Here is a 16,156-nt window from a genome sequence, read left to right as displayed (position 1 = left end):
CGGATGGATTCGAACTCCCGTTCAAGCAAACATGAGTCCAGCGTCCTGCCAACCAGGCTATCCCGGCCCCTTGAATTTTTATAAAAACTTTAAAGCAATAAAATTATGCGATTTATGATTTTGAGTTAGTTATTTAAAGCAACACGTTTTCTCAGTTTTTAGATTTTTTTTAAATCTCTAGTTTTATTACAGTTTTAACTGATGAAAACCGAACGCTAAAAAATTATTTTATCGTCAATTGCATGAAAACAAAAATACTTAGCAAAAATCTAAAAGCCGGCAACTATCTTCCATTTAACTACCTATCGAAAACTGTTGATTTCAGAATTGTATTGGCATAATTTTGTGAGAAAAAATTAATAGAAAATAAAAAAATGCCACATGCTTTATATCGTAAATTGTGATCGGGGTGCAGACTTGCATTTTACGTGTATCGAAAAATACTCCAAATTGAGTAAATATCCATTATCAATTTATTTGCGAATATTAATCCAATTTATGAAAATAACTAAACTAATTTATATGCATTGCATTATAAGTATCAATAATAATTAAAATATTGAACGAACCAAGTGCAGTTATTTGTAGCTGTATAAGATTATTGTTTAAGTTGTATAAGATTATTATTTAAAGCTTCGAAATCAGAAATCACAAAACAATTTTTTTAAATCTTCAAACATTCGTTATTATCAAGTTTGAACTATGCTATTGAGCCTTTAGAAATATTCCAAAGTTCCAAACTGCAGACAATTGCATCCCCTCCCTTCGATTAGGGGAATAAAAAAAAGGAACTCAAACTCCTTCAAAATTCAGTGACCTGAAAACTGAGTTGTGATTACAAGATAAACCATCACCTTTCTATTGCAACTGAAAAATAAAATGTAAAAAGAAAAAAAATGATATTAAACTTGCACCAAATCGTAGTTTACACGTAGACAATGACTTTCAGCCAACAGCAACCAGAAATATGCCGATTGAAAGAGACTATTCTGTGGCAGATACAAGGCAAGCAAAAGCGTTCTGAATAGCAAAAGAACCCACCAGCAGTCCTTCTACCATCTCTTTCAAAAGCGGTAGACTGTATAATTGCTTCCTTACACGAGTTCCATTCGAGTTTAAATAACCATGTTGGTGTACCTAAAGTTACCTCCCGAAGGTGTTATCGCACCCAGTCCTTCGTCTTTTGTGTATATATATAAATAATAGTATTTTTTTTACTTGCTTGAAAATGGGAAATATTTCATGTCAGGCTTACGGAAATAAGCAGAATGCTAATTTGTTGTTGAGCATAAATCAAACTTGTGTATTAGCAAACAAATATAACATTTAAAATTAAGAACTTTTTTGGAATCAAGCATCCTGTTTATTTACTTTGATGTTATGAGATTTAGAATGAAAATTGAAGAACCGAGTGGAACCAAAAATTTTAAGTGTCATTTTTGAGTTATAATCAACTTTTATGTTTATACGTTGGCAATAGGAAATAAGAATTATACCTTTATTTCTTTTCTACTTTTCAAATGGCAAAATTACGTAATATCTTTCTTTTAAACTGATCGCGTCATAAAGTTTACACTCTTGACTTGTTAAATTGTTACCAGAAGACAAGTTTTCTCAGTTTACTCGCCAAATGTTGGTTCTAAATGTGCATAAAACTTCATTTTACATCAAAAGCACTCAGAGATTGTCACTTTTTCCACTAAGATTTTTGAAATTTAAAGAATTTATATAAATTAAATTAATATTATTCAATGCTGTAAAAGTAAAATATGATCTTTCGCCGAGAAACCTCAATTTTTTTAAACTTTTTAAAAAAAATTGAGGCTTTTGAGTAGAAAAACTATCTTCTGCTAAGCTTTTCCTTTCTTCCTTTAACTATTACTAACTTAATTAACTTGAACTAACTATAACTTATCACTATTACTAGCTTAATTAATCCTTCAACAATTATCTTATAAAGGCGCATCGTATGTTGTTTCTGCCTTTCAATTCCTGTAGAAAATTGGCGAATTAAATGCTTTTAATTCTTTTCTTCAAGTACTTTTTTTAATTAGTATCAGTACATTGGTAACTTGAGTTTTGAGCATTATGGATTTTATGAACGTTTTGGACATATGGACAACATTGCAGTAGGGGAGAGTGGGGTCAATTGTAACATTTTTTACTTAACTATTTTTAACTAACAAAAAACTCAATATATTATTAGTATTAATTGACAGACGAGTAAAGTAGACTATCCTCTACTAGAAAAAATAAATAAATATCTTATTTTAAATGTTATTATATTAGTTATTAACAATTTTTGACGGTCGTGCACTTGTTACAATTGTCCCCATTTACGGGGACAATTGTAACAGTTCATAAATTCAACTAAAACATAGTTAATTATACATATTATCATAGTTGTGATATATTATTTTATTGATCAAAATAGTAGTGATATTTTAGGAGTAAAAATAATAATGAGCAGAGACCTAAAGGGTTAAACTTTTAACTTTAAGGGGTTAAAAATTTTAATTTATGCTGTGAAAGGTGACAAATAAAATAGTGCACATGCAACATAATATAAATGATATAGGAAACTATTGGTGGATCTTAAAGAGTTAAGTAATGGTTTGTAAACATAAGATTATTTATTTTCAGCTGTTACAATCGTCCCTTTACTTATTGTTACAATCGTCCCCAAGACGCCATTTCAGCTTCATTTGTTAAAAACAATGCTAGTTAATTAACAAAAGTAATTTTTTTTAAAATTGAAATGTTAATTAAGGTGTCCACTTACATATTCGGTTAATAATTTTTATTTGTTTAAACAAAATTACTTTGTTACAATATAATATTCTAATGCCAAAAAAAGTACTTGCGTAGCGTGAAAATATCTTTTGTGATATAACTCTTTCAAAAATACATAAAAATGGTTGCCAGCAAGGATGTACATGTAGATTTATTAAATACACCTTGTGCGCCACCTAGGAACCAAATCTAGAACCCGACACTCGAAATTTTTGCTTTGTTACAATCGTACCCTGTTACAATTGACCCCACTCTCCCCTATATTTCGTCATATTATCCTTAACCTGGCAGACATTGTATATTCAATTAAAAAAATTTCAACAGCTGCACTAGATAGCTTTACATTTTTATTTAAACGAATATCCAATTAGAATTTATGTAAATTAGGCTCGCTACTAGGTTTGTGTCAAATTGTATCTTTATCTACAACTTAAATAAGCCAAAACCCTTATACTGATGAAACGCTTGCAATTGCATACGAATAGTTTTATTGACCCGATTTTGATCTCATTCTATTCTGCAGTAAAAAGAAATACACAGAAAACAAAACTTCATTCCTATCTACATAGCAATGCCAAAAGCGTAAATAGATATAAATATATTATAATAGTAAATAATAGTATAAAATAGTAAATAGATATAACAATATGTGTATTTTTTCTGCGCCAAACCTAAATAACTTCTAAACTATTATTCTTATCTACTTGAGATTAGATTAATTCGATTAAGCATAAAAAATAAATCCATAGCAATACGTAATATGTCTAGATAGCAATATTTACTCTATCACTCCTTTTACCCCAGCATGAGATGAAATATGAAGTGCTTCAACTTCTTAAAATCATGTTCATAGGTAACAATGATGAAAATTTTATGATTTTATTACAAAGAGTACAATTGTTTCACTAAGCTATCTTGTAGAATCGAAAATGTAAATTTGATTCTCATCAAAATCAAACCAGATATATTTTTTATAAAAATAAGTCGTCCTTTCACACTTTATAACGAATTTCACTCTTTTAGTTCAGTGTAATTAACTTGTTTTATATTACATATATTTTTTATTTTAATTGAAATAATTATAATAACAAACTTTCAAGTACCCAATATAAATATTGCTTTTGTTATATACAATGTTTTCCATTTTATTATTTCTATGCAATGAAATACATTCTGGCAATTCGATTATTTTTCTTACTTTTACTGTAATGAACTATCCTTCAAACTTGTAGAGGTCCGAAAAAGAACATCAAAATTGAAACTGCTGAACAGTCAGTTGTAAAAGGCCATAAATTCCCAGGAGTTGAAAGTCCGACAGTCGGTTGAATGCCAACTTATGTTGAGTTTCAACATATTGCCCTTATATTTTTAGCTTCCATTCTGGCCAATAGGCTGAGGAGTCAACTGATCCGTTACAGCATTGACATCTGTCCACTTTCCCAGCAAGATGAATTACTTTTAAGAAGATGGCAGGACTGAATGGATGAAAAGATATTCTTCCAACTCTCTCGGGTTTACAATGTCCCAATTTCAACTGATGATTTTGCTTCACTTATTTGTTTTTGGAAATAGGTAGCTGGAATATATATGTTCTTGACCACTTAAGGTAATTGAACGGAACGTAGTGCTCTGACTCGAAAACTGATGCTTTAAAAAAGACTATACTGCATACGATAGACCAAAGATACTGTTTCAGATATCGAAACAGTTAAAAGATATCATGAGTTTATGTCAATCCCTATTTGAAATAAGCTGCAAGTGTTTTAGTTTGCAGAAGTTTCATTTTCTAATTTTATTTAAATTCTGTTACATAAATTAAAAATCTGGGATGAATGTTTGGCCTTTTGAAAAATCAGATGACTAAAGGAAATAAAAGTAATAGATTTGCTTCATTCTTTCTAGGAAACTAGAATTTCATTCCCACCAAATTTTAAAATTGCTTACATAGTCTTTATTTTCATGATGGCGCTACTATCTGAGGAAACTATCTTTGAAAATAACCAACATTAACAACTTTGTGAAGTTTTAGAATAAAAAAAGTAATTCACAGATGAAACAATTGGAAAAGTTTACGGTTTTATAAGTTTCATATTCTAATTTTATTTCAATTCTGTCTTTAGATTTTCCGTTACGCAAATTAAAAAACTGGAAAGACGCAAAAGTGATCAACTATTTGACAAATCAGTTAACGGGAGATGAAAGGAAATAAAAATAGTCTTGAATAACAGAAATTAAAATAACTTGATCTAAAAATAAACTTTTTCAACGCCGAAAAATAAGTTTTTTCAGGGAAACTAGATAGTTATTCCAGCAAAATTTTAAAATTGTTTATAAAGTTTTTTGAAAGATAGCGCTACTGAGGAAACTAACTTTATAATTGTTTACAGTTAAATATTGTTTTACAGTTTTTATAGTCAGTAGCGTCATCGGCTTAATAGTTTTTGAAACGAATTTCCGAACTTTACTAGGAAATACACCTTTGTTTCCTAAGGAGAACGTTCTTGTTTAATAACTGTGTTCAGTGTCATTTAACATGATGCTGCTTCTCGAAGCCAACTCTTGCTAGTCAAAATTTACTTCAATCTGGAGATTCTCTGCGATACTTGGTACCGTAAAAATTTCTTCTCAATATCTGTATTAAAACTCTACAGTATTGATGTAGTTTCAATATTTTAATAGTTACCAAATATAGTAATATATGATTGTAGTAATAAAGGCCAATCATGCCTAATTAATTTTGGTAATAGGCACTACTAGCATTAAAATTGGTACAATTTTAATTGTTACCAAATATGCTAAGATAAGTACACTATATTAGCAATAAAATTGGTAAAATTTTAATTGTTACCAAATATGCTAATATAAGTACGCCATATTAGCAATGAATTGTAACTATATTAGTCTATTTGGTAACAATAAGAATTTTACCAATTACAATAATACCAGTACCATATTACTGACCATGAATTATGGTAATACCAGTGCCTATCACCATAATTCATTGATTTCAATAATCGCTAAACGATTTATTACGATTCAACAAAATTAATTAGCACCCTTTATAGTCTCTATAGTGCATAATTTATTTTTATTTCAGATAGTAACTATTACCAAAATTAAGAAAAAATAGTATGGCTACTTTTTTATTTTCTTTAAACTAATTAGTACCATTTCCCTATTAATTTTGCTTTTTAATATTGCTACAATCATATTTTAGCTTATATTTTTGCTGCAATTAGTAACTATTACCAAAATTAATTAGGCATTATTGGCATTCATAATTGTGTAGCGAATTTTCGCTCTTCTTTTAAATACCTTTGAGTCATTTCTTTATCAATTTATATTTTTAATATAGATCTTTTTTTTTATTCCAATTAAAAATGCATCAAAGATGATTGACGTCAATAATTGCTGGGTTGCGATTTTTTACGTTCCTACTCGACAAGTTAGTATTACTTCTCCATTAATTTTATTTTTCAATTCATAAAGTAGTGTTTTTTAATTTCCAACTCCGTTGACTTTAAATTTTTAGCTTTTAAAGCATAACTGTAAACAAAATAAACACGTCATTTCTGATAAATTTAGAAATACTAATTTGCTCACGTAATCTGCCTATCTATCGCGTTTACGTTATTCGCGTTTATCCAACATAGCGAATAAAAAATAATAAATATTGAAAAAAACTTTCAATTAATTATTTTTTTAATAAGATCTATAAGCTAGAAAGCAACACTGATGTTATCTTTAAAGTATTCAATAAAAACGGGATCAGTTTAGTTTTTATCAATGACTAGTTCTGAATCAATTAGAAAGTTCCGTTTTTCAAACATTTCTCCCTAACCATCTAAGTAAAATCTTTGAACGATTTTTGAGAAAAAAGAGCTAAAATCACCCTTTTCGTCTACTGTTCAAATTTCAGGAAGCTAGCGCAAACTGTTCTGGTGTTATAAGGAAGACACACACATAGAGAAACTCTTCATTATATTATTATTATAAATATTCCTGAAAATAATATAAGAACAAAAAGGCATCAACAATGTAAGTCAGATATTGAATGAATCGATGCAAAACAAAGTGTGTCACATTGGTAACATAAATTAATATAGAGCTAATCTAACATTGATTTGCTTCCTTATTTTTATGCACTCTTAGAAAATTGCACTTAATTTGTTTATTGTTTAAAAACCTAATCGGTCCCATACTTGTAATTTAATTTATAGTTTTTTAAATAACCTAAAAAGAGAAATTTAAGTATTTTTATACCTTATTTTCCCTATCAAAAAATTATGTTCACATCTGAGGGACACAAATAGAATAAAAATACCATATTATAAATTGACGATACTTTTCTTATTCCGTTCAGCTATCACAATGGTATCTATTTATTATATTTATCAACACGTACTTTCCCAAAGCGCGATCACCCAGAACACATCTTTTATTGAATAGAATAATACATTCGTAAACAACTTCAAAGATTCTGAACAAAATATTCTTTCTCAATGGGCTTTACACATACATATTTCGTTAGGTTATAACCTCACAGGAACAGGATCTAATCTCCTAAAGTCTAAAATATAAAGCAATCGCTAAATAAAGCAAGCATTTAGTCTATCACAACAGCTTAACAGTAACTCACCATGTCCCCTTGCATTTGGTTGTCCAGTAGATTTTTCTGATTTCCATATTTTCCCCCAACCCCCTGATTTTTTATACCATATTTCTGACGTCATGGCTTCAGAACCCCCGAACGAGAAACCAACCCCACCCGAAGCGTCTGGTTGACTTTATAATCCTCTACTTAGCTTTCATGGTAAAGATCAGGCAGCTTTTAATCCAGTAGTACAAAATCTTGACATTAAGCGTTATGCATCGCTCTGGAATAGACAAAGTAGCATACGTGAGAAAGCTAACATGGCAGCTGTTCGAAACCCATGGAATAAACTGTGGATGCCATGAGTCTTTAAATAAGCCCCACGTCTATGGAATCATTATCATTGGTGGATGTTTTTTTTCAAACCGATGTTGAGAATTTGATATCCTTTTTTGGAACATAAGCTACTTTATTGGTGTTATCGGAGCAGGCGCGTGGGAGTTGATAACAGTGAGTTTTAAAATTTAAATTGACATATCTCTGAGTAGTATGGGAAAAAGTGGAGTTGTTTTCTGCTTCGCCCTTGATATCTTAATACTGGCAGAACTAAGCATTGTTCCATCAAAACTACTCTTTGTATTCATGTGAAATTTAAGAAAAATGACAGAAATATTAGATATTTTCTTTTTCAGTGAAGATATAGTTCAGTGTTACTTTATGAGTGTTGTTGCTTTATATCTGAGCAACCACGTGAGAATTAGTGACAGGGAATTTTAGTATTTAAATTGACATGCCCATGAGTTGTATGGGAAAAAGTGGAGTTGTTTTCTGATTCGCGCTTGATATCTTAATCCTGGCAGAACCAAGCATTGTTCTATCAAAACTACTCTTTATTTACATGTTAAATTTAAGAAAAATTACAGAAATATTAGATATTTTCTTTTTCAGTGAAGATATAGTTCAGTGTTACTTTATGAGTGCTGTTGATTTATATCTGAGCAACCACGTGAGAGTTAGTGACGGGGAATTTTAATATTTAAATTGAAGTGTCATTGAGTAGTATGGGAAAAAGTGGAATTGTTTTCTGCTTCTTAATCCTGGCAGAATTATCCATTGTTTCAGTAAAACTGCTCTGTGTTTATACGTTAAATTTAAGGAAAATGACAAAAATATTTGATAATTTTCTTTTTTTGTGAAGATATAGCCCTGTATTTATTTTTTTACTTTAACACAAATCAGTGATTTTAACGTTTTTTTGACTGAATTTTTGGGAGTGAATGAATATATAATTTGATGAATAAATCTCTTAATAATATTTATTCATCAATATTTAATGAAATAATAATTTTAAAGGTAGTTTAGACCACCAACTGCAAAATAGGTCTAGGTTAAGTAAGTTTTTAGAAAAATAATGATAATGAAATCCTGTTTCATTAAGGAAATAGAAAGGAAAAATTCTAATTGAAAGTATGTTAATAATGACTATATGAATAATATTAAAAGTTTAAAGTGCATTGAAAATTATAAAAATTAACCACCTCTAATTAAAATATGATATTTCTTAACCTCATTGAGTTATGGTTTAAAAAAAGTATTCTAAGCATATTGAAGCTTGATAAAAAAATAATTCATAGACTATTTAAGTATTTATTTATTAGCAGAACAAAAGGATTATTTTTAAAACGCTTTGGAATCAATGGATTTTTTTCATTCCTACGATATAAAATTGTTTAAGCATATATTGATTTGTAAATTGAAAGTGTTGTGAAAAATTATGAATCACATATATTATTCAGAACAATGTTCAAAAAATGAGTCAGTTAAGATAAATTATTACATTTTGACCAAATTGTTTAGCTTCAGTAATTTTGCAAAAAATATTCTTGTGATTAAAATTACGATATGATATTAACCTATTGAATATTAAAAGCCAATTTAGTTCGCAAAGGTAAGTTTAAAAAAGAGTAGCCAGCAAAACAGATAAAAATACTCAGTAACAGTTTTACCATGTCAATTCTTTCACATGATTTCGAAACTGTACGTTATGATTAATATCATTATGATTATTCATAACAACTCAACGCAGCGAAGCGCTTGTTAGCTATTGCCTATAGACAAAAAAGGGATGAAAGTTGCGAGATTCTCCGAGTTTAGATGGGTTGAGTTTTATTAAATGTAGTCTTTCAGAATATATAAAATTTAAACAGAAGGAAGGGTGAATGCTTTGAAAATAATCTCAAGAATAATATTTAATAATCCTAGTAATGTTAATATTAATCCCGATTTTTGTCTCAATCCAGCTCCCTATTTTAAATCTCACGATATTTTTTTACCAACGTAGAGAGTAGAAAATCTAAAAAGCTTTTAGGATGCATTTATTCAAATCCAACCTCGCTATCTCTGTCTCGATTTTTGCAGAAAAGAGCGAAGAATAACACCCATGGATAGTTCAGCGAAAAATAAAACAGCATCCTCTGGATGCTTTTAGGTCATCCTTGTGTGAAACTCAAGGGAGAAAGAGGAAGCGCGAGAGCAATGATGATCATTTTCTTGTGTTTGAGGGCGAAGAAGAGGCTGTCTCTGACAAAGTGTTATCCCCCGACCCCTTTCTTTTTCAGAACAGAACTTTTTCTAGTTCTAAAAGTGCAGAAAGGGGAAAGGTTCTTTCCTAAATATTCATTTCTGTCTAGAAGAGATATACGAATTTTGTCTCTCCTATTAGTTTTTTTCCTTCTTTTTTTTTCTTTTTTTTTTATACTGTGTCCTCGACATTGTGTTAACGGTTCTGATTCGTTTATGTTCAAGGGATGGTATAGTGGTTGCTGTTGAAATGTTTCGAGGGTTAATATTTCGGCTCTACACACACATATTACATAAATATGTATATATATGTTATATTAATTGCTTTCTGCTTTGACGTGATATTTTTACTTATTGTGTTCGATTTTATTTGTTGTAATTGTTTTGCAAAAATTTTTTGAGTGCTTCTCACACTATTGTATTGATATATTTTGTTTTGGCTATATTGATACAATATTAGAAAGCGCTACTTTTTGCGGATATAATCGTGTGAGCTGATGAATCTTTTATTTTCCAGTTTTTCTTATAAATTTTCTTCCTTTTTTTCGGATATATTTTTTTCGGTTTCTTGTTATTTTTATTTTTTTACTGTTATTTTTCTTTTTCCCCCTTTTTTCATTGTTCTGCAATCTTTTCCATGCTTACTCTATATTTTGAACTTATTTTATGAGTTCTATTTACTTGCAGCTCTAAATAAGTAGTAAATAAAAATTACTATTACTAAATAAGCAGTAAATAAAAATTACTATTTTTCTTAATTTTCTTTGCGTTTTTTTATTTTTTTTGCATTTATTTATTATGCTACATATATATATATATATATATATATATATATATATATATATATATATATATATATATATATATATATATATATATATATATATATATATATATATATATATATATATATATATATATATATATATATATATATATATATATATATATATATATATATCAAGTTAATACTATACTAGACGAAGTTTAATGACTTAATGATCTCATTTGTTCTTTTTTTTTTCATTTACATTTTAAATTGTTATAATTGATGGTAATCTGCTACTTTCTTAAAGTTCACCTTTTATCTCATTTTCCCATTAATGAAAAATAAATGTTTCAATCTTTGATAACAACGAGCGTCATCTAATATTTTCAGTTGCTATGACGACTGTTCGCTTTCGAAACTGATCAAAAATCAGAAACTTCTGAAAACTGCTACGTTTTTTGTTTGCAAATACTATAGGGTTTCAAACGAAATCAGTAATTTTACCATAAAAATGTTGATTAATTTACTTGTGGTTTAATAATCCCATTTATCAAATAAAGCTCATTGTAAAAAATATAATCTCAATAATGCAACTGCCTGTTATATTAATTGTTTTTTGTTTATTATGTGTTAAACAATATTTTTTTTTGAATGGCAGGCACTGAACTTTATTCGTTTCGCCTTAGAAGATGCCAGGGTTGTTACTCATTTCGCGTTACCCAGTGGGCACCTGTGAACCAAAGTCACGGAGGCGAGTATCATTGCCCACGCCACACTGTCACAAATCCGTTCATAGGGCGGGCCACATTCACTCATCACGCGCAACAGAGGACAACAAAAGAGAGCGAAACATTCATGCCCAGAGCGGGATTCGAACCGGCGGCCATTGGCTTCGCAGTCAGGTACGCTAACCACTCGGCCACCTGGCCGGTTGTTTACCAATATAATTATTTTAAAATATTTAAATGAATCCTACAGCAGCAACTCAACAACTTTAATGCTTCTTTTATAGCATTTAAAATTCACGTCAGCTGACTGACCACAGGGTAAAATGAAAAACTTGTTAAAAGATAAATGAAACCAATTTAATATTTTACAAAATGATAGAAAAGAAAATATACCTCTTTAAGCTTCAACTTTCACAATATTAAGCTTCTAATCGTTATAAACAAATTGAAAAATATTAACTTTTTAATAATATCGTGCTGGTGACAACAAAAAATATCTGTAGCACCGGCTAGTATCAATATTTCCTTTTCTCAGTAGTAAATTATCTATAATAATAAAATGAAGAGTTTGTGTTTCTCTCTTATAGCACCCGAATTTTTCATGTTAGCGTCCTGAAATTTGGACAGTGTGTGAAATGGGCAATTTTGGCACCCCACCCTAAAAATCGTTTAAAAATTTGAATTGGATAGTTGCAATGAGAGAAGTGAAGTTATTATCCCTAATCATGTGATTTAAATCAGATTTAATTGGATAACTGAAGCGACGTTACTCGTTTGTCTGGAACCTGATTGGCATCCGAACTGATAAATACCTCGATTTAACTACAATGATGTCACTTTCAGGCATCCAATTGCATCGTCCGGGAAAGATGCTTGAAAAATTGAATATTTTCATTGGTTTAGAGCTAGCAATTGATAAAAATGAAACTGCAGACGATTCGGAGCGTAAAAAAATTGTCGTGCTATTTATGAAGTCAATTAAGTTTAATTAATTATGGAAAAAATTCTCATTGAAACAAAAAAAAAAGGTAGGCACTAAAAAACAAAATTAATGGAGAAATCGTATTAATTCGCTTAGGAGAAAAATAAAAACTCGCAATACTAATTTTGACGCCAATGATGCTCAATTAATTTTGATTATAAGTACTAATCCAAATAAAACTCAAGCAATGTATTAAAAAACAAAATTATGAAGAAATTGTATTTATTCGTTTCGGAGATAAGGGAAAAAATCAACATATTATTATTGAAGCCATATTATATATTTGATTATAATTCGTAACAAGTACTAATTTTATTTTATATTATATAACAGTCGTTGAACAGCCGACCAATTTTGAGTTTACTGCTACCTATGTTCAACTCCGTAGCCTTGTAATTTTGAACACAATCCAAAAGACGAACTCCTGGGTCAATAATTGGGAGAGATTTGCTTTCATGGAGGATTTTTTGATGGAACCAACCCGCATTTGCGTTATATGGAGAGGAAAGTCACGAAAATCTCACACGGTTAGCTTGATGGCAGGGACTCTAATCCGTGATCCGTCAGCACTGTAGTAGGTGCGAGCCAGTCACGGAATTGAATCCCAGCTATCACTGGGATTTGAACCTGGCTCACCTGGTTGAGATGCGAGCGTTCCATCCCCTGAGCCACCACGGCTCAACAAGCACTAAAAAAATAATCTACGAACTATAAAGTTAAGTTAATAAAGGAATGATAGTAATTCATTTAGGAGTCTGAAATTGCCATGCTTCTTGTTAATACCAATGCTGCTTAATTAATTTCGGAAGCAGACACTTTCGGCATTATAGTAATTAGTGCAATTTTGATATAGATACTGAGAAAAGTGGTTTTGTAAGATTCTTCTCCGAAAGGTAATGAAATACTTACTTGAACTAATTTTTCTATAAATTATTGAGTTTAAATCAATTATCTGCTTTTAAGTAGAAAACTTATGAATTTTTTTTTTTTTTTTTGAAGTTATACTTCTTATGCGACTTCCAACAAGGTTGCGTTAAACGTTTAACGCTACATTCTTATTGGCCGGGAAATCACGTGGTAGGATCCAGTTTTCCCTCATTCATTTCCATATTGTTTTGGTTCTCACTAGCATAAAAATAATAAAAGTCATAAAAGCATTGTTTTTCTATAAATATTTTTTTAGTTTGATTTGATACACATATAATTTAATAGGATAGTATTTTTTATTTTCATATTTAGTGGATAACAATTGTAAAAAATGAGTGAAAACAATCCCACGGACAATGCGACGGATTTAAGGTTATGCCAAGGTACGTCTCGTGTGAATATCAATTGATTGTCAGGTTTTCTCTTTTGAAATTACATTATGACGCATTCACATACATTATTAATATAAATACATTTTCCAAGGCGAGACGATGAGGCAACCACAAGCACTTCCACTGGTTCAAGAGGTCCTCGAGAGAAAAATGCACAATATTACCGTGATTACAGAGCACGGAAGCGAGTGGAGCAGGAAAAAGAGTCGTTGAATAGAACTAGTTATCCTTCTACGACTGCTGATTCTTCCACAATTAACGTCGCAGGTTACGAAGTTTAACTTCTTCCGCGCGGAGGGACTCCACGCACTATTTTTTTTTTCTTTTTTTTTTTTCTCATCCAACATTTTAAAAGCTGTTGTCTGTCCCGTTAGAGGTGTAGACAATTATCCAAAGAAGTGAAAAAAATCTGGTTTCAGAATTCATTGTAATTGTTTCATTTGCGTTCATGTCCACGGAGAAAAATTACCAATCCTTAATACAGTGATTTTTAATAATCGTGATTAATTCAATTTTATCCCATTATATTTCTACAAACGAGCACGAAATTAGGAAATATTGAAATTAGGAAAAAATTAGGAATTGATTTGTAAGGCACATTTGCCGTTTAGATACAACTAGCCCAACAGATCAGATTTTCAGACATAAACCAATGGGTTGAAGAGCTTCAGGATGTCCAAAAATTATTCAACAGCTGAACCTCATGAACGTGAATTTCCAAGCAACCATGGTACTGAAGTGGTAAAACCTGGCGACAAAGAGCAGCATAGAGAAATGTTCTGAAGAAGGCCAAGGACCATCCCAGGCTGTCGCGTTAATGATAGTGATGATTTTTATGCACACTAAATTAAGGAATGCTATTAAAATTTTCGTCCTACGTTATATTTAAATCATTCCCGTGTCCGTTTGTAAGGCACAAATTTCGACCACTTTTCGACTAGCTAGAGTTTTAAAATTTCAGCAGGTGCCAAATGGCAATAATATCGTAATTTATCCTTTCTTGATCACAACAGACGGAATTAATGACTAATACTTTTCGACAAAAATAAACTAACGGACAAAAAACTAAGATAAATAAAATATTTAAGAAACATAGAAGTTTGAAAAACTATCACTAAGTTGTTTACTTTCCACAATCATTCTTGGTTTTTCATATCTTAAAATCAGTGTAAAATAAACAGTGAATATTTATGATAATTATAGTTGCATAATTTATGAATTGTGAAGACATTTAAAGTAGTACTACTAATAGCTGATATTAAAAGGGAAAAAATAGCCAAAGCGACCAAAACACACACCACTATGTTATGTTTAACAATGTAAAAAAAAATCCTTTATTCTAGTTCAGTGTAGTGAAATGATAAAGCCTTGGTTTTAGAACTGTAAAATTTAGCACAAATTCATTAAAAATCAAATCACATAAGTTTTGTTTTATTCATATATTTATTTAAAACTTAACGAACTTCACTAGTAAAAATGCAAACTATTTGGGTCGCTTAGAATAGGCAATTAACCATTGTAATGTAATATCTATATTATCACGTTTTTTACAAGATACCATGGCACAAAAAGTTTTTCGAACTCTGACGCAATTTAAATGAAGATAGTCTGTAAGCTCTTCCGAACTGAAAGCATTGGGCAAATCGGTTTTGTTGCCCACTATCAAAACAGGAACGCACATCAGCTGAGGCTTGTGCAATAATTCGTGAAGTACGTGCCTGGCTTTGGACATTTTTTCGCCATCAGCTGCATCCACCATGAAAATTATTGCATGCACACCACGACAGCATTTTTCCACACCACGACGAAATCTTCTGTCTCCTCCAAGATCCCAAACTTTGATTGAGGTATTACTATACTTTACCTTTCTCATTTTGGTTTTAGTGCAGTCGATTTTGGAGATTACGTTAACATACGTTGTTACGCCAGCTTTGTGTAAACCAACAACAGCAACTTCCATTCGAGATTCTCTTCCACGCCAAAAAAGGCCTATTAGCCATTCCCACAATCGCCAGATAAATTGAAACATTTTGGAAGCGAAAAGGAAAAAAAAATGAATTTGCTTATTTATGCCAAGGCTGCACTAGATCAATAACTTAACTGTTCCAAGCACGAGCGAAAATAAGGAAGCGAAAATAGTGCTTGAGACAACTTTTGAACTAAAATGTGTTTAATTAATATACATCACAACACAACAATAGTAATTTTTATCCGTCGTCATAATAATCAAATAAATATAAATAAAAGCATTTAATTTTTAAGAAAATATTTTTTTAAAAGAAATTGTTTAGAGTCGTAACTTCTGAAAATAAAAGAGGTCCAAAAAAAAAATGAAGGAAAAAATTAAACTTATGCAAATTTTAGTAAAAAAAGGATAGAGCGCTCGCCTTC

At 30.3% G+C, this 16,156-nt stretch overlaps 1 protein-coding gene across 1 annotated transcript; it reads right to left on the bottom strand.

The window, feature by feature from the left end:
• Positions 1-15,248: 15,248 nt before the first annotated feature.
• On the bottom strand, positions 15,249-15,794 carry LOC107451557 (ADP-ribosylation factor-like protein 8B). The gene has a single exon (XM_016067696.4). The coding sequence runs from the start codon at positions 15,792-15,794 to the stop codon at positions 15,249-15,251; it is 546 nt and encodes a 181-aa protein (XP_015923182.2).
• Between the last annotated feature and the right edge of the window lie 362 nt (positions 15,795-16,156).

This window comes from Parasteatoda tepidariorum, chromosome 7 (genome assembly GCF_982258835.1).
Source record: "Parasteatoda tepidariorum strain Cologne lab strain chromosome 7, Ptep-v5.0, whole genome shotgun sequence".
Lineage (NCBI taxonomy): Eukaryota > Metazoa > Arthropoda > Arachnida > Araneae > Theridiidae > Parasteatoda > Parasteatoda tepidariorum.
Note: the sequence above shows the minus strand (reverse complement) of the source record. Positions and strands in the feature narration are given on the sequence as shown.

Excerpts from the sequence above, each read along its gene's own strand:
- LOC107451557 (XM_016067696.4), bottom strand. The coding sequence starts at position 15,794 with ATGTTTCAATTTATCTGGCGATTGTGGGAATGGCTAATAGGCCTTTTT.